Source organism: Pteropus medius, unplaced genomic scaffold (assembly GCF_902729225.1).
Source record: "Pteropus medius unplaced genomic scaffold, Ma_sr-lr_union100, whole genome shotgun sequence".
Taxonomy (NCBI): domain Eukaryota; kingdom Metazoa; phylum Chordata; class Mammalia; order Chiroptera; family Pteropodidae; genus Pteropus; species Pteropus medius.
Genome location: NW_024342474.1, coordinates 3140005 through 3159848, shown reverse-complemented (window position 1 = coordinate 3159848; position 19844 = coordinate 3140005). Strand labels below are relative to the sequence as shown.

Here is a 19844-nt window from a genome sequence, read left to right as displayed (position 1 = left end):
AAATCTTACTGGAAAAGTTGAAAACAATATGATTTCACTAATACGTGAGATATAAAACTGAAAGCAACAAACATGACAAACAAATAGAGACTCATGGACACGAATAGTGGATTAGTTGTTACCAGAGGGAAAGGGGTATGGAGTAGGTAGATAGGGGTAAAAGGGGTCAAATATTTGGTGATGAAAGGAAATCTACCTCTGGGTGGTGAACACACAATAATGCAAAATATATAAAACACACTGTTGAATTGTACATTTGAAACTTATTTGATTTTATTAATCAATGTCACACCAATCATCTTTAATTAAAAAAGTATAGATTTCATTTCAAAAGATTAACATGAACATTTATCATTAATTTCAATTCAATAAGCAATACAATTTTTTTCTTGCATAGTATATAAATATATATGCATTTTTTTAAGAAACAGTGTAGGTCTACAATAAAAATTAGTGAGCAGTAAGAAATAATAATTCAATAATAGCATACAAAAAAGATTTAGTGATAAATTGCATAATTCAAACAAAAACTATATTCTAATTTTTTAGCACTCCTCTCCCCACCACCTGAGGAAAAAAAAAAAAGAAATAAAGTTCAGCAAACAGGAGTAGTTAAGGTCAAGGTAAATACTGGAAAATAAGTAGCACCTTTAGTCAATAAAATGATTGTCAGCATTTGTCTTCAATAATCCTAAATAGAGCACTTCTGATTTTGTAAAGAAAGTAAAACTAGTTAATATGTACCATGAAGTTTAGCTGCTGCATAATTCAGCATTTGCATAGAATCTTTACTGACAAAAAAAATGAAATCTTCAAAATAGACTAGCAATTTTAAGATAAAATGCTACAGGTGTTTACTTTCTACATCTTACGTTGAAAATTAGCCAGACAATTCTAATATACATTCCTCTTGCATCATACAATACTGTAGTATTCATTTAATAATCTAGATCCATCAATTTATTTCACAAAGGAATTATTTTGTGCCTGGCATTTTGTGAGACATTGAAGTTGTTAGTGTAATTAACATAACATCCTTGTCCTCAAGGAGCTCACAGTCTAGTAAGAAAGAGATGAATTTTAAAATATATTCAAAACTGCTGACATAATATATACTCTCACAGATGAATTCAACATTTGATTTCAATTTAGAGAGCTGAGAAGATAAACAAATTAATCAAATGTATCTTTGATATGCAAATATATTCAAAACAAAATAGAATACAAATCAAAATTACATATAATGCTTAGAAAATAAGCACTACAGTTTACATGTCCTTTCTCACTAAATCCAGAAATATTCATACTTTGCTTAGAATAACATGTAGTAAAAAAATAAAGTTGATTAAATAGTCTATCAGAAATTTGTACTCTAACAAACAAGCTATCTGAATGGGTCTAAGTTAAAAATCTTTTTAGATGCACATAAAAAAACAACAAACCTAGAATGAAAGCCTTAGAATGTTTTAAAATTTCACTCTGACATTCGTATGAGGTAAGAATTACATTTTTGTTCATCTGACCAGAACTTTTACCAACCTTAACAGAGTGTTGAGTACCAGTGTTTTCATACAGAGCTTCTCTAGCTTATTTTGTCATATTTGAATTTAAAACAGAGAAACGAAAAGCTCATTTTACAATGTGAAGGAAAATACCTGCTGAAAGATAATGGATTTATAATCACTGAATAATAACCTAGTGAAATACTGAATATTATACACTTTACTAACAAGTATATAGGAAAGCTTTATGGAGAGTGTGTAACTAGGGAAAGTAAACTGAGCCCTCCAAGGAAACAAAAATTCTATGGTAAAAATGTCCCTAATTAGGTTAAAGATGTCCATAATTCTATAGTAAAAATTCTCATCATTAGCAAGAGAAGTTGAGCTAGACATCGTGAAAAACAATGAAAAGAAAATATATATTTTTTAATATAGGTAAAAAGGAGGGGGTGGGGTTAAGCAGCATGGGATTGAGATAGAAGAAATAATTTGGCCTAAAAAAATTCCCACATGGTCCACTAAAGTAAAAATTTCTTTTTCCAATACAACTTTTCCTCTTAAGATAGAGATCTAAAATTATGATTCTTAATACTACTACAATAATTCTTCCATGAAATGCATATAAATCAAATTAGGTGAAAGTGGTGGGGACAGAGACTAAAATAAACCAGATCGTAGGACCATGTAAAGTGTTAAGATCTATTGCGTACAATTGATAGCAAAGAAGAGAAAAATCAGAACTACGGAAAATGACATGAGCTAACAAATTATTCCTTTTTCAATTATCAGTTGATAGTTTATGATATTGATTATACAAGCATTATAATTACAGATAATGGGGCCTCTCAGCTTTTAAATGCATTTCTCAAACATGAGGTCATACACGATGGATATGTAGAAATCAAAACCCTAAAAAAGTGACATGAGTTGTGAGATAGGATGGTTGGAACTTGGTGATAAGGAAATGAAATGTATGAATCATGTGAATTTAATTGAGAAAACATTGTGTCTTTCAATATGAAGTACACTAGAGCCTGACGCACTGCCTCTTAAATGTGTGCTGATTAGACCCAAAAGGATCGAGAAAGAGGGTGTGAATAGGTCAGGACAAGTCTATACCTAATATTCTATTTATAAATTAGTAAAGGCATATTTAAGGTTAAATGGTGAAAAATATGGGGTGCTCAGTTATCACAAATGGCCAAATAAACTTGAATTACTTTGATCATGAATTATTTTGGTACCGTGGGTTATGATAACCTTCCTTCTGTAAAATTCCATGATGGAAGAAGAGGACTCAAAAAGGATTTTGATGGTGTTCTGATTTTGCTTTATATCTTGAACATCTAAAACCTATAGTTCCCTAGGGGAATGTATATATTCTGCACTAATTGGTACAGACACAGAAGCCAATCATATTTCCTCCATTTATGTGATTATATAATAATGAATGTTCTGTTGATATTCTCTTCTCAATTTTTGAATAATTCCATTAAAACAACATATATTCTAAAAAGTTCAAGGGAGTGGGAAGAATGAACAAACAGAAAAATTTATTTTGCCCTGGAACAATTGTGAATCCTGTATGTGAGTTTAAGTCACTGTTTTAAGTATGTTCTGACTTAATTTTCAACATTTATGTACAGAAATTTATGTGTGCATATTTGTGACTTTGTGCAGTGCTACTGCCAGGCATGACTTTATATATCATATCATGTGCTTTGAATATGTAATTTCCCTTCCCTTTCTTTTTTAACAATATAATCAGTGTTAGAAATTAAAAGTTAATGAAAATGACCAAAGAGCAATGAAATAAATACAAACTGTTTTTGACTTGACAAGAAATTCATCAGTATGTAAATAAATCCCCTTTCATGAAGAAAGCCACTGAAAGGCACCCACCAGCATGTCTCTACCAGCAGGTGATAAAAAGAACTATAGCCTTAGACCTAAAACCCTACCATAATTACTTTGCTGTTTTCTCCCCCAGGGGTCTGATATCTATATTAACTTAAATGTATTCAAGACATTTTGGGGGAATGTTTAAGATTGGAGAGCTACTACATGATTTATGATGTTGAATTTCTTATGACGAGTCAACGATTGAATACAAAAGCACTAATAATATGAAAATAGCTCATTCCAGATTCAAGATTGGGTGAAATTAAATTAAAAACAGCCATATACTGCCACATTTCCCTGATTAATTTACATGTGGTATTGGCACATATTGTTTTACTTAATATTTTAGAAATCCAAATACCTCTTCATATGCAAAAAGTAAATGTTAATGAAATATGAAATTTTATATAGCTTCCTAAATATGAGCCACTTGCTTGAACAGTGCATAAATTTTACAAATCAAATCTTTAATATTAACTATCACAAAAGCTTGATATCCAGGTACAATCTTACAGCAAATAAGAATATCACTTGCCTCAACTACAATAAAAAAAAAAAGAATGGCAAATTCCTTTAGACATCTTAAGAGTGATATTGCTTCAATACAAGCACTAAATGTTTTTTAGTAATCATAATCATAATTGAAACTTCAGATTTGTAGATGTAAATATTTATGTTAGCCATAGTGCACAATTTCTTTCTTGTTTAAAAGCCCTTTATTAGTCAAAATGATATTTATAGTTCTGAATGCACACAACTATCATATGCCTCTGTATTAAAGAGTGATTCAGAGTCCCAGATGTTTTCACATAGTTATGAATACGAGAAACTGCTAAATTAACCTGGGTTGCAGTATTGAAAGCTTCTTGCTATACCAAGCCACAGACAACTTCCAGTTCTAGAAGCCTCTTTTAACAATCTCTTGGTTTAGTTATGTTCACAGGCACCTGGAAATCCTATCAGTAGAAGGCAGAATTTTCAAGTGCTACCATTCCTATGACGTGAGGCATTTTCAGTAGCTGAGTAAAAAGCCAATTTGTAGTTTCTACTTTTTGCTTTCACGTTTTGAGGAAGGGAGGTAAATGAGAATGTTTATAGGGCTCATTAAAAGCACCTCCCACTCTAAGTCAGCTTTACCTAGAGGGATTACTCATAAGAGTAACCTCCTAATCACCACTATGTGTTGGGAAAAAATGGAATTTGGCCTGTCTATAAGCCTCTCTACTGGGATTCCAGTTGATTCTACTTTGATATCTCAATATGAAAATGAGTCTGATAGAGTTCTGGTTGAAAAAAAAAACAAAAACCCTGGTTATTACTTAAAAATCCTTTTTAAAATCAATAGTCATAGCTTATTGCTTGGAGCTATTTAGGCTTTTAATTTAATTTACATATTAGGTAAAAATCCTGAAAATTATTTGAGGGTTCTAGTCTCTAGCACTAAGTACTAATAGCCCCCTCAAAGAAATCATGTGCATGGATTAATCAAATCTAACAGTGCTTATAAATAATGGTTAAAAATAGAGTTTCTTCTTTTCTTCAATTTTATTTTATATTTTGAGCTGCTTTTTTTAGTTTTATTTTCAAATCAAGATCACCCCATTTTCACTCATATCCTTATCTTTAAAATCCACATTGTAAAGTAGTATACTGATATAATGCATTTCTTTTTTTTCTTCATGGATTTTTTTGAACTTGTCTTTTGTTCTCCAGATGCTGTGTATGTTTGTGTGTATATATGTGTGCGCATGCACCAGCATACACATACATGCGTGTGTGGGGAAATTAATTTTTCTTTAATTCCAATTCACACTTTAATAGCAAAAAAATGAAATATGGAGAGCGTACTCTTATAAGATTAAACATAATTCTTATAATTATTTAAACCAGGGGTTTGAAATTCAAATCTCTATAACCAAGACTGGAAGTTACTGGAGGACTTTAAAATTATTTTTAACTGCCACAACCAGAGTCTTGTATAGAAATAAACCCATTGCATGGATTCTTTATATACATAATCTCAAAATTTAACTTCTCAAAAAAATTTTTAAAAGAAAACATTTAAAATCTGCCATTGAGAAAAATCTCATCTCCATCCTTAATTGTAACATCTTATTTCAACTAAAAATATCTCCAGTATTCTGAAAAAAAAAGAAGTGCTCCTAAGGAAGTCATAAACACTGAAATCAGAGATGGGATTCTTGTTATATCTTAGTTTCTCTTTCTGAGCTCTTACTCCTTGATCTCTTATTTTTGACACTAACAACAGAGTGTTTAGATCTGCTCAAAGATTCAGATTCTCTGGACTCAAGCTTATGCATTCTCTTCCTTGCTTCTTCCAACTTCTTTTCCTTTGCAAGCAATCTATAGTTTATAGCATTGCCAATGAGCAACCACAAACTTGATAGGAACACAATAGCTCCACACCCCATATACAAGTATTTATATTCTCCAGTTTCATCCACCAATTTACCTAAGAGACAAAAAAAGCATTTTTTAAGATAGCACAATAAAAAAAGCCATAAATGATAAAACTTTCAAATAAGTTCTTCCACAAAGTATGTACTTATTTCTTATGTAAGTTAATATTAAATGAGACTTTAACAAAGAAAAAATATTCCAGATTATGACGTCTATATATGCAAATAAAGGCACGTATGAATGGGCACACGCAGCATTATATTACCAGTACAGGAAAATCCTTGAAAATTATTACCATCTCTCAATAAAAATGTACAAGCAAGACAAAATATGTATATATGTTTTTGGGTATATAGTCATAAATACATACATGTGTGAGGTATATTTTTTATATCCATACATGTAGAAATAGATACACTTAGCTATCTGTTTACAACATATACATTGAGACTGCTTCATTTCCATGCTTCTTATCTTTTCAATAAAGAAGGAAACATTACATTCTTTAGGAAAGACCCAAAGGCTTTATAAAGTTCTTGACAGAGCATAATGTTTACTAAATGCTTTTTCTATGATCAGCACTAGGCTAAACACTTTATTTGCAATATCTCATCTAATCCTACAAGAGCACTGTGAGGCAATCTGACCATAGGAAGAGAGGCATACTGAGTGGCAGAATCTAGACTCTAACTAAGGTCTGTCTGAATCTCACATTCTTAATTGCACTGTAAAATAGCTTCACCAAACCTCTTGGTTAAGTGTTATGTCACTTTTTGGGCCAATCATAGTTTTTTATTTTATTTTTTTTAACTTTACCTGAATCTAAATTATTAAGACCAAACTAACCAGAAAGAAAATATTTATTCCATTTGATTATTAAAACATTGAAACAATTAGCCTGGTGTTATATAATCTGAAGGTTTACTGACTTTATAAAATATTTCAGTTTACAGTCTTGCTTATACAGGCATTTAACTGTTAACAATAATTATTATCAACAAAATTTAGTGTATACAAATATATATTGTTTGTCATATGTGTATTCCAGGTGATTCTGATATAGACTTATTTGTTTATTCATAATCTTTATCATTATAACTAAAATCTAGTCAGTGGCTCAGTATTAAATTTAGCTACTTGTAAAATCTATTTGAACAAAGTTACTTGTTTTAAACATTAGGTAAATGGTGAAATAGGCTTATTTAAGTATGACATATATAAGCATAACAAAAACTGTATAACTTAATTTTTCATTCTAACCTTAAGTCAAATATTCCTATTCATTCAATGATTGTTATACTTCTAAGTAATAACTATTTGTTCTATTGCCCCATCAGAGTTAGTGTCACTTTGGGCTGCCATATCAACATACTTTCTAAAGGTTTTGAGAGTTTTTCATCATCATCGAGAAACCATATATGATTTCCAGAACTTCAGTTCTTTGTAAGTGTAGCAGTGACGGTTTGGGCTGAAAAAGATTAAAATAAAAATCATGTTGTCCCTATCTTTCACTGTTCTACTAACAAGAGTAGTAGGAGCAGCAGCAACTGTTTAAGAAGTAATTTCAATGATACTCATTCATTCAAAAGTATTTAGTGAGTACCTACAATGTACCAGACACCACTCGAGCAGATACCAGATGCTATAGGGAAGAAGCCTGTCTAAAAGTCATGGAGTGTCAGGGGTAACAGGAGGCAGAAATAAGACAAAACAAAAAAATAGATATATTATGGCTAAAGTCTGAGAGCTTCATCAGGGAGCTGCAAATCAATTACTGCCATTGCCACCACTGGTACAATAATTTGGCAATATTAATGCAATAAGCATTTAAGGATACTAAAATTGATATAAATATTATTAATACAAGTTCTCAGCACAAGTAGAAAGAGCCAATTCTGATTCCATGACCTGAGACGATATTTTTTTCATCCCACCATGTCTGGTGAAATACAAATTTCTCTGTTGATATCAAGAATTTTAATGTGAATGAACAGCCTTCTAAAACCCATTCAGTAAAACTACTTCTGTATGGAAAGATAGGCCCATTGTACTTAGATAATGAAATCAGTTGGCTGATAAATAAGATCTACTGGCTTTTGCTCTTTTTGAAAATTGTTTTGGTGCCATGGTATATCCACATTGAGAGATATACCATTCAAAACATCTGTGCTAGTTAACATGACAACCATGGTGAATAGAAAATAGACAACTACAGAACTCATTTCTGACCAAGTGAAAAACAAACATGAATTTTTCCACTTTAAAAATGATTCTTTACTGTCATATAGGAAGTAATTTATAAATTTACATTTAGCCTGGCAGTTACTGTGACCACTAGGGGGCAGGCCAGGAGTCTAAATGAATACCTGTTTAGTATACAGTGATTACTGGAAAAGACTGGCCCACGAAGAGGATTAATATTTATAACATTAAAGACTAAACAGTCTTAATTTCAAAAATGAACTTACACATGTGTCTTTACTTAGTCTCCTTCCTGGGTTATTTAGCACAGAAACTTTTGCAGGCATCAATGAAAAAATTTCAGATTTTAAAATTTAAAGGTAGTCTTCATAATTTATAAATAGTGAATGTAAGTATGTGACCAAAAAAATGGCCTTAAATGATCTCCCTTTATTCTTACATTCCATATGTATATAGATATTCCTATCGGTGATATTATAAAAGTATTCCTTTCTTAGGCATGTAACGAGTTCCATATTAAGATAACCAATGTATTCCAATAAGAAAATAGATCCTGAACTTTTGAGATAATTATTTTAAAATTTTGATTCATTTTAATGTAAACAGAAGAGAAATTTATTCACCAATGATAAAATAAAAAGTAACATTTTATTTTTATACTTTAAAAAGCATCAAACAACTGATAAAGGTAAAAACCTGAAAATTATACTACTAATGGTCAAACTTAAATTCTTAAATTCATAGGTTCAGGCTCTGAAACAAATTAAGGTCTAAAATCAACTAATTATAAAGTTTAAAAATACATAATAAAACCTCAAATTAACACACCCGCAGTCTTTCAGGCTATTAGTATTCGTTATTACAAACCACATTATATACTACAAAGTCTCAGTTAATGGCTATTGATTTTATACTTGTTGCTTTCCCTGATAAGAAATATTCTTACCAGCAAGAGGAGGGCCAAGAAGAACTGGGCAACACTCTACTACTGTGACGAGACCCACAGCACTGGAAAATCTTTGAGCACCAACAAGGTCCATGAGAGTTTCAAAGAGAACACTGCTAACACTGCCAAATCCAAGGCCAAAAAATACAGCATAAAGCACCAGGCTTGTGTAATCCTCTGCCAATGGGCACAAGAGATGACACACTCCAGTGAACATAATTGCAAAACTGAAAAAGTACTGGATGCGGGGTCGAACAAGTGAGGAGTTTGCAATAAAACCTCCAGCAGGTCTAGCAAACATATCAACAAAAGCCATAATAGACAGCAGGAGAGCTGCAGAATACTCATCAATCCCTTTGTCTTTAGCATATGGAGCCAGAAAAATAATGGGGGCAAAAAACCCTAGAAACATAATGACATTTCCAGATAAATATATCAAAAATCCCCTATGCTTGAAAAGGGAGAAATCTAAATACTTATTAATTATTTCCCATGTCGATTTCTTCTTACGGCTTTTCTTCACACCTGGTTGAAGAACTCTTGCACTGATCTTATTTTTGGACTTAGTTTGTTTAGGTCCAATGGGTCTCATGAGAGACCCAGCCACACAGGCATTCAAGAGTATAGCTCCCAAAATCAAGAAGCTTCCTTTCCAGCCATAAGTATTATAAAGAAACTGATTGAAAGGAGCTAAAGTACTTAAAAAAACAGGACTTCCTGCCATGGCGAGTCCATTCGCCATGGGTCGTTTTTTACAGAAGTATTTGCCAATGATTGTTAAGGCAGGTTGCAGGTTGAAGGCAAGACCTAAACCTGAAAGAAAAAAAGAAACAATAGAAAAACATAAACACATTATGCTACTCTCAAAAGAAATGACTCTTCAAAATGTACATTTAAGTGGGTAAGGCAGAACAGAAACGCAACAGCAGGTAGTGATTTTTGTTAATTATAGATATCAATAGGACAGCACCTAAACACAAGGTTCTCATAACTGGACACTTGATATGCATGACAGTTTCATATTGCTTTCATTAAAACACAAAAATAAAACCAAGAATTACTGATGTTTCAATAATCAGAGAATAGATTGAAGCTAGGACAAAGTTATTATTTCTTAATTTCAATCACTTAATTCCACAGATATATTAATTTCTATTTACATATATATGTACATATATATGTGTGTATATATATATATAAGATTTCTAATATATATATGTATATATATATATACATATATATATTAGATTTCTTTTCCTTTTGGGAAACTCTGCATTTAAAATGTTAATACTTTCTTTTCAGAGTTGAATAGACTAAAAACTTTGTCACTTATAAACAATCTTAGGTCTCCCCAGAGATATTTCTTCAAAATCATGCAAATGATAAAAAAAGTGATAAATTCATGCCATTAATTTCATAGTCTACATCCCTTACATTCCACATTTCATGATATAGATGCACATATGTGTTAAATAAAAAGTAAATAATTTCTTGGCTTGAAACATATTCTTATTTGAGAGATTAAAGGTTAATGTTTGTAGAAGTCAAAAATTCACACTGTTGAGGGAACTCCTTGGCAGTGCTAAGTATAGCCTTTGAAAAATGAGTTACTTCTTAGCTTGCCAAGGTACTATTTAGCAATAGTAATGAATAAGTTTGTTTAAAAAGTACATAAAATTGAATTATATAAACTACTTCTCTTTCCTCTTTAGCCTAGGTCTTATTCTATATTATTTTAGGTGCTATAGAAGTAGGAATTCTTTTGCATTTACCAATTTATGTAAATCGAGACAGTATTGTAAAGTGGTTAAGTATTTAGATTCTAGGACATTCAGTTCTGAGTACAAATACTTATAAGCAAACATTTAATATGAGTATTTTCTATGATTAGGAGGGTCCCTAGCAGCTGACTATAAAGAACCAAGAACATACTTTGGAGAGTAACAACAGGGCAGTATGATCTCTGATTCTACCTCAGTTATACCTATGAGACATACAGAATAAGTATAATTAGATCCAACTTAAAAATAAAGAAAAACTGACTAGCCTATGGTTAGCAGCTGGTAAGTAGAAGAACCAAAATTAAAACTCAGGAATTGTGTTTTGAATTGTGTTTTGAAATTGTGTTTTAAGTTTCCTTATCTTCTATCTCCCGCTCCTTCCACCTGGTTCTATCACCTGGAATTTTTCCTTCAGATGTTAATCTAAGTTCTCCTTAGGAGATGTCAACCATCTATTTCCTATTCTGGCATGGCAAAACAAATATGAGATTTGAAATCAAAAGATCTAAGTCTGTCTCAACTACTTACCTACTAGGCAAAACACTTAGACTTCTTAAGCTTTAATTCCCTCAATAACAAAAATAAGAGTTTGCCAAAATCAACTAAATTCTAGAACTATAAGATGTTACACAATGACACTGTGATTATTATTATTTGTAACATTTATTTAAAATTAACAAAATGTTGGGCACTCTGTTAAGTACCATATATTAATTTTTTACATTAATCATTCCAATGACTCCCAAAGGAGCTATCATCTTCCCCATTTTAAAGACAAAGAGACTGAGACATAAAGAGGTTCATTTACCCATGATCGCACAGCTAATATGTACTGAGTCAGGTTTAAAAACAAGACCTATCTGATTTCAGATAACAAAAACTATTGGCTAATAATGACGTAAGATAAATCCCTTAAAAGTGTCTTTAATGGTTGACTCTAAAAGTGCCAAAGCCTTCAATACTCAAAGGAATGGAACTGAAGTTGGAATAATGTATAATGCTGCTGATATTTGTGGTACAGTGATATCAAAATCATCTTTTTCCTAATACATCTACTTGTAGGCCCAGGCTAACTTTATGGTTAAATTCAATATGTAGTATTTCTGCACAAAGGAAGGTATTCTCTCCACTATGACAATTCTTAGATATAATATGACTCTCATTTACAAAAGTTGTTTCAACCATATCAAAAATAAAGAGAGTCGTGGAAAGGTAAAGAGAAAGATTGTTACATTACTATGACTGCAGGCTTTAATACATCTAATTTTTTTTCATCAAATGATACATAAGTACATAAGGTTAGACTGATCTAAAACTGATAAAAAGGGAAACATATTTACTTTTTTATCTGTGGGCATAAGAAAACGATTCAAACTCTTTATATTTTGAAGTCTAATTTTTCTTAAAACTGAATAGAGATTTGTTTGATTCAATTTATTATTGAGGATAATAAAAATAGTGTTTTCCAAATGTACATATTCAGGCCAATGTGAGTCCAGAGACATGATGCATGAGAAACAATTGTAATCAAATGACAGTATGTCTTTCTAAAGTATTTGCGTTTAATGGCAATTGTGCCTTACAGAGCTTTTAAACAGAATGCTTTAGGTAAGGACAATAAGGGATACCAACTTGTATTGGTATCCCATATAGTGAGAACGCAGACACTGATAATTCTGTTGTTAAAGTTTAATCAGTGCATCTGGAAAATATCTTTTTGCCACCATTTTTAAACTATTAAAAGTGATATATATGTCAGATACTCGAAGGAGCAATAAGTAATAAAAAATAAATTTTTTAAAACGAAGCTATTTCTATGTCACAGAGTGTCCATAAAACCATCATACTGGTCGAAGAATAAAGGGTAAAACAGTAAAAACAGACCAAAGTTGTTTTGTTTTTGACATTTATATCATTGCACATTACATATCTGATAACTTGTTTTTTTCCATTTCTTGAAATGAGTTTGACTGAACATTCCATAGCTAGTATTTCAATGTACTAGATGAAAATAATTTAAGGTTGCATCTGACATAAAAAGGAAATGCAATGAAAACAATAAAAACATTCCGTTGTTCATGCTTCTTACAGAGTTTTGCAAACAACCTAAATGTTAAGAAGATAATAAGCTGAAAACAAAACTTACCTCCAATGAATCCGATAGTGAGGTAAAGCTCTAATACGCTGGTACTGAAAGAGGCAGAGACCATTCCCAAGCAGCATAACACACCTCCTACCATCACCACGGGACGGCTACCGTATTTATTCACCAAAATACTGCTTATGGGACCTGCGGTAGAGAGGAGATGAAGAAATATTCAGTTGCTGGGTCATTTATTTATTTTAAACATTTGCTAATTTTGAAAGCTGAGAAAGCACATTTAATGATCAAAAAAATAGTAGTTCACATAGAATATAATGAAGACTTTTCGATACTTTCCAATCAGTTTGACTGGTTATTTTTAAATACATATATTTGTATGTATATATATATGTGTGTGTGTATATATATATATGTATATATATATTCATGTAAAATAATAAATTAGAAGTGTTTAACAGATAGTTTATTATGGCCATTCAACTTCTGATGGAAAAGTTTTTCAACAAGGCATAGCTAAACAGTCTAAATATCTCAAGTGCAGGTAAATTTATGTAACAAAAATTGAAGGATTATATAAATGACTTGTATGTTAGAATTTTATTTTTTAGAATAATGTGTGTGTGCACAAATACACATACATGCCCTTAACTAGAGTTCAAATTTTTTTATTACAAAACATTTTTTTCTTTTATGATTTTTCTTTAGTATTATATTTCTTTGATTCTAAGACATCGGTTGTTTCTCTTTTTTTCTTATATTAGAAATAAAGATGTCTCACTCTTGATGGTCTCTTAACAATCTCTTCATCAGGTGGCAGTCATAGGTAGTAATGTAGCTATCATTGCCTATGCATGCTGAATTTGGTTGTTATTTCTGTGGTTTGGCCGGACAATGGCAATATCTCCCATTTCAATCAAACCATTTGAGGCTCATTTGAAAAAACAACATGAAATCCTCATTGTCTGAAAATAGTCTGTTGACACATTCTGTTAAGGTCAAGAAAGTACCAACCTCAAATTTACAGAATGGATGCAGTAGTTTAGATGGAATTACCAGAGAAAACGGTGGATCTCTCAATTAAAATACACATCCTCATCAGTGAAGAGAACAATTTCTGTGTGAAATGTGAACACTGAGACTTTAGACTCCACTAATTTAGAAGAGCCAGATACTGAGTGGGAAGAAGTTTTTGAAATGCTTTAATATTTTTAATGTATCTTTTCCGATTCATATGTTCATATGAAATATTCATAAATGATTAAAATGATTAAAACAATCTGTTTACATCTAGAAAAGCTCTTTTGATAATTAAAGTTCTAAATATTTACTGATTATTTAGATTAATTACAACAGTCTCTTCTCTCAGTATCATAGATATCACGTATACTATTTTCTATGTGGTGCCTGGATAACTAACAAATGAGTTAACTGATTACTATATTTTATAAATGTGTCTTTCCAAAATGTGTAAACTGAAAATGGAAGATAGGCTATGCATCACAACTAAAACTGTAGTGTATGGAAAGTAATTATATCTATAGATTAGGATAATCATATTGAGGCTTTCTTCCATTATTGTGATTAATTAGGGTAGCTACTAAAAATGTCTAGAAGTGTTAGCATTTGGTTTTTTGTTTGTTTTTTGAGGAGGCTTTGATAATATCTACATTGGGATGAGTCAAGATGCAGTCAAAGTTCTAATTTTAAAAAATATTTTAAGTTATATACTTTAAATGATATAAGGGATATAGTTACACAATTCATCTACAATCTTTTCTCTAGTTTAAAAAAGACATACTTTTATAAGTGATTATTCAGAAATAATCAACGCTTCTTACCCTTTAATATTACATACTTATATTATAAAATATAAAATATTTCTACTTTGTAATAGTTGATCAAAATTACAATTATGATATAAAATGAAATGTACTTATTTTATAAAGAATCTCTAAATGCTTAATATTATCTTGAAGAGGCATCTAACATTAGGTGTAAAACACAACACCATCCATTGCCCCTCCCCATCCTATAAGCAGTTTGATTTACTGTATTAACAAGACATAAAATTTCAAAAAAAATAAATCCTCATCAAACGAGATTTTTATTAAACATGAGCTAGCTTCACAGGTATCCCTTTTTGATGAGTCATAGGCCTAATCATTCTGAGCTCATTCATTCATTTATTTATTTATTTATTCAATCTTTTCAGAACTTTTTACTCAGCATGTGTTTTCAAAGTAATCATGATGTTTAATCATTAGTTATGTCAAAAAAGAAAATTCTCTACCTGCTGAGAGTTATATCTGAGCCCACATCTAAGCTGAGCAGTTACTGTTCATCAAAATTCTTTGTTCTGTTTGCTTGTCGAGCAGTTATAAGAAAATGATGTGCAAGAATAATGTTGCATTTCCGAAAAATTCCCGAAAGTATCAGAATGTATCTAAATCAGACTATCTACCCGCTAATTTATTTTGATCCTATTTTCCAATCTAAGAATTTTTAGTGTCAAGTATAACGACCATGTTCATGCTAGCTATGGAGTTGTAAAGGAGAGCATTATCACAGAGCAGTGCAAGGATCCCAATACTGTCACCCATATTTCAGTTACTTCTTTGTCTTCTAAAAGCTACTTCTGTCTTTTGTGTGTGGCTCCACAACACTTAGCAAAAGATTATGTATTCTGCCAAGGAAGCTTCTATGAATTCTTACAAATTAAGAGTTTGCCCACTCAAAACTGTTAGACTTGTAGCTGGTAACACACAGAAACAAAACATTTACTCTCCTTTTTATTCATTTGAATCTTATTCATACATTCTATTCTAAGATCTATGAAAGTAGCTGTCACATATACTATTATTATTCAACATTTATTGAGGTATTACTTTCTGCAGGCAGTGTGCTAAGAATTATACAGGCATCACTGCATGTGATTTTCATGGCAATCCGATGATATAATTGCTTAATTAAAGCTATTAACAGTTGATAAAACAGAGGTGTGCTAAGTGTTTAGATAACTTATTCAAGATCACATCAGTATAAGTGGTAGAATGTGGATATGAGCCCAGGGTCATCTGATTACAAAACTTGTATTTTTAACTGTTATGCAGAAAAGTGTCAGCACAGCAAGGGCTAAGATTGCCATCTATAAAAAGGCCTGCTTTCAAGGTTGGCTCTTGGCTGGTATCTGGGAACTTGGATTTCAGAAGTGTTCTCACCATTCCCTAACTGATAAGAGTGGGCTCATCATGCCTAAAATGTTTTTCAATGTGTTTATGCTAAATATCTGCTTTCTTTCTGGGAGTCTGGAATTTTGGTACATGCCAGACAGAGAATGTCTAGGTGACCAGCAACACAACAGAAACCTTAAGCAGTGAGTCTCTAATGAGCTTCCTGGTTAGAAAACACTCCACACATTCTGACACAACTAATTGCTAAAAGAATTAAGCCCATCCTTTGTGATTCCACTAGGAGAAGACCCTTGGAAGTTTGTGACTGGTTTCCTTTGTACTTTGCCCCATGTGCTTTTTCCTCCCCTGATATTGTTTTGCATCTTTTCATTGTAATAAATCATAGCCATGAAAAAGACATTGAGTCTTGTGAATCTTCCTAGCAAAGCATCAAACCTGGGTATGATGATGGGGTCTCTGAATACTATATCTCTCCTACTGCTAATTTTGAGTTTTGCAAAGAATAGTTATAAACAGATGGTTTTTTGTTAATATTTTTTAAATGTATGACCTACACACACACACACACACACACACGGTCTATTGTTTTGTATATTGTTCTGTTCTGTAGACATAAACTCATAGTGCTTGTTTTAATTTCTTTTATATATTGCATGAGTACATATTACATGCCATGAGAAAATTTGGAGAGTATGTTATATAATAAACATTTCATAAAATATATTTGATCAATCTAAAACCATAAATTGCAATTGACTATCAATTTGAGCTACACAAAATTTTTTATGCATAGCATAAACACTAACAGAAGAAATGATAAACTGCTATAATTTATTTTTATTTGCTTTATTTCCAATTTGTATATGTAGTATCCTATCAAATCAAATGATAAAAAGCAGTAGTGCAGGACTAGGACTAAGCTGTTTGCAATTTCAGAAATTTATCTGTGTTTACTTGTTTTGTTTTTGTTTTTTTTTTTACTAAGAGAGACTTTCTAAATTTGAAATATTTTACAAAGAGATTTTTTGAATTTGAAAACTGTTGCTATTTAAAGTGGGCCAGAGAGTGGGACTGTCTTCATTAACTGCTTGTTTGCCTGAGGTCTATCTCTGCACTGAAGTAGCAATTGGAAATCTGCCTGGTTTCTCTCTCCCTATGACCTCTCTTTATTTAAATTGAGCAAAAACATGAGGGAAGAGTCCCTGACAGTTAGGAAGCAGCTATTGCATTTGCTTCTAGGCAAGATGACAACATAAATGTTACCCAGGTAAATCGTCAGCATGTTGCTCAGTAAGTGTTCTAGTTTAACTTACTAGAGCTGCTCCAGTGCCACAAAAGATGAACCTTTATGTCAGCTGAAGACACTCATGCTGTACTCATTCAGCATTCAACTAATATATTAAGTATATAAAGGTTTTGAGTCAGTGGCTTGAGTAGTTGTAGAAATTAAGAAAGGGATCGATTAACATGCTAGGTATACTTGGTGCATAACAGGGACAGTGCGTACCAGGAGGTGACATGGTCTACAAACTTATCTTTGCATCTCTGCTTGAGATGTTCTCTCCTTTATATGTAAACAGTTTATTTGTCTCATACCCAGGTTTCCACAGATAGATTGACTCAGATCGCTTACCATTCCAATAGATGAAGCTATCAAACTTTAATGAGGTATTAAATACTATTTTGAAAATACACCTATAAAACTAAAGCTCATTTTCCATGCTTTCTATATTAAACTGGCATCTTGTCAAAATTTTTTAATACAGATCAAAGGATTTGAAAATGATCCTTCTCTACAGTTAAGGACAGAAATGCCAACTTCTTTTGTGTTGGTTATATTATTCTCATTTGGGAGAGACATTTTCACTTCTTTAAGGCTGGCACAATGGCTACATAATAATAAAAATAACATTTCTTAAGGACTTGGCAGATTTCTAAGCTCTTCACATTATAAAATCACACTTAATCCTTACAACCCCTCTAAAAGTTGGTACTATTTCTTCATTCCCATTTTATATATAAGGAACCTGAGGTGCAAAGTATTAAGTATTGCTCAAGCACTCTAACTGCCTATGGTAGCTATGTATACTCCTTTGAAGAGTTATTTCTCCCAGGAGGAAGGATTAAATCTCTTTTACATGCATGATGTTCATTTTTTAAAATAAAAATTTACATTTAATATTACATTGTACAAAATTTATACTTGACATTCTCTGCTCTTTGGAATAACGTTTAAGTAGATTTTAAAAAATTACTATATTTGCAAAAACTGTTAGTTCCCTACCCAAGAGCCATGCCTTCTGTCTTCTTCCTAACTGAATCCTGATTTTGCTTTATACCTAACCTCTGCCATGAGAGCGCATGCCTAATATCTGGGGAGTGAATCATAAGAACTATAAGCCAATCATGATAGGAAAATTGCCATTACCAAATATTGGTTTGAACATAAGCATTTGGAGACAATTTACATAAGGTGAAGTTTTCCAGAGACTTCTTAGAAAGTATTTCTTCAGTCTTGTAAAGCAATATAGAGCCTCTCCATATTTTCATGACAATGATGCCCGGAGGTTCCATAATCATCTTTGGACCATGAAGAGGGCTTGAAGATCAGACAGATACTTAAGCTCTTGATTAGATCAAAGAGCTTGATTAAATCAGCTAAGTCAGGAGCTGCCTTAAAATTTCCTTATTAGTTTACTGATGGACACTGGATTCTTATCTACTTACAGTTTAAAATATCCCAACTAATATGATAATAGAAAAATTTCAATTCTACTAAAAATTTCATAAAATCTGTTAATACCATCTCACACTAAAAAGTAGTTAACATGAACTAAATACTTTCTTTTCCTCTAAAGCTTGAAAGTTTACTTAGTTTCAAATAATTATCTCAGTGTGATCTAACTATAGAACATTAAAAAGTGATTCTGACATTTTCCCCCATTTGTTCTACACAATTAAATGTTGGAATAGTTCAATCCCAACAGGATTTTTGAAATATGGATATATAATTCAGAATGCATCTGTCTTAGGTAACTAATAAACAATATGACCATTTCCAGATGATGCTAAAATGTTTCTGTTCATGGATAGTTTTCCCTCATAATTTTTGTTGTACATAGAAGATTGCATGAAGTTCTATGAAATTTTATATTCTTTCCTTCCATCATATTCTTCAAAATTAGGTTTAAATAACACTGCCATAATGCATTCCATGAACCCATCTGTCTAATGTAATCCTCCAAGCTTTTAATTGCTATACTACATTGTTCCTATTTTTCTTAAGATAGCAATAATATTCTACCTTGTGGTATACTTATTTGCATATTTGCATTAATCACTAGAGCTTCAACTCTTAGAAGGGAGGAGTGTAATTTTATTCATAAGAGACATAATTTATTTCACATAGGAGATAGTAATTATTTTAAATTTAGATTAAATTGTTTTCTAAGCTGATTTAGAATTGTCATATGATGCTACCATCACTTAATTGGCATGATATCAGTATTTAATAGAGAAGACAAAGTTTTATGAGGATATTTAATCTACTAAGTTCCTTTCTCTTATCTAAACCACAAATAAACAAATAATACAACATATATGCCATATTAAAGGTCATTTTAGATATGTGTATATGATCACCATTCATCTTAACTCATCTTTAAAAGTACCTTGGTTTATGAGTAAAGATGTTTTAAGCAAACAAAATTTCTAACTAAAGTTATGAGGTCCATTTATCCCAACATTCTTACCATGATCTACTACAGTATATAATGTATATATAGGGTAGCTATA

The 19844-nt window shown here is 31.5% G+C and overlaps 1 protein-coding gene across 2 annotated transcripts in view; it reads right to left on the bottom strand.

Moving 5' to 3' along the window:
• Positions 1-313: 313 nt before the first annotated feature.
• SLC16A7 (solute carrier family 16 member 7) overlaps positions 314-19844 on the bottom strand; it is a 91072-nt gene continuing 71541 nt past the window's right edge. For both annotated transcript variants that reach the window (XM_039865864.1, XM_039865863.1), the window contains 3 exons: positions 12901-13044; positions 8974-9786; positions 314-5877 (listed from right to left, as the gene is read on the bottom strand). In XM_039865864.1, coding sequence (XP_039721798.1) covers positions 5609-5877; positions 8974-9786; positions 12901-13044 — 1226 coding nt within the window. In that variant the 3' untranslated portion in view covers positions 314-5608. The remainder of the gene's footprint in view (positions 5878-8973; positions 9787-12900; positions 13045-19844) is intronic.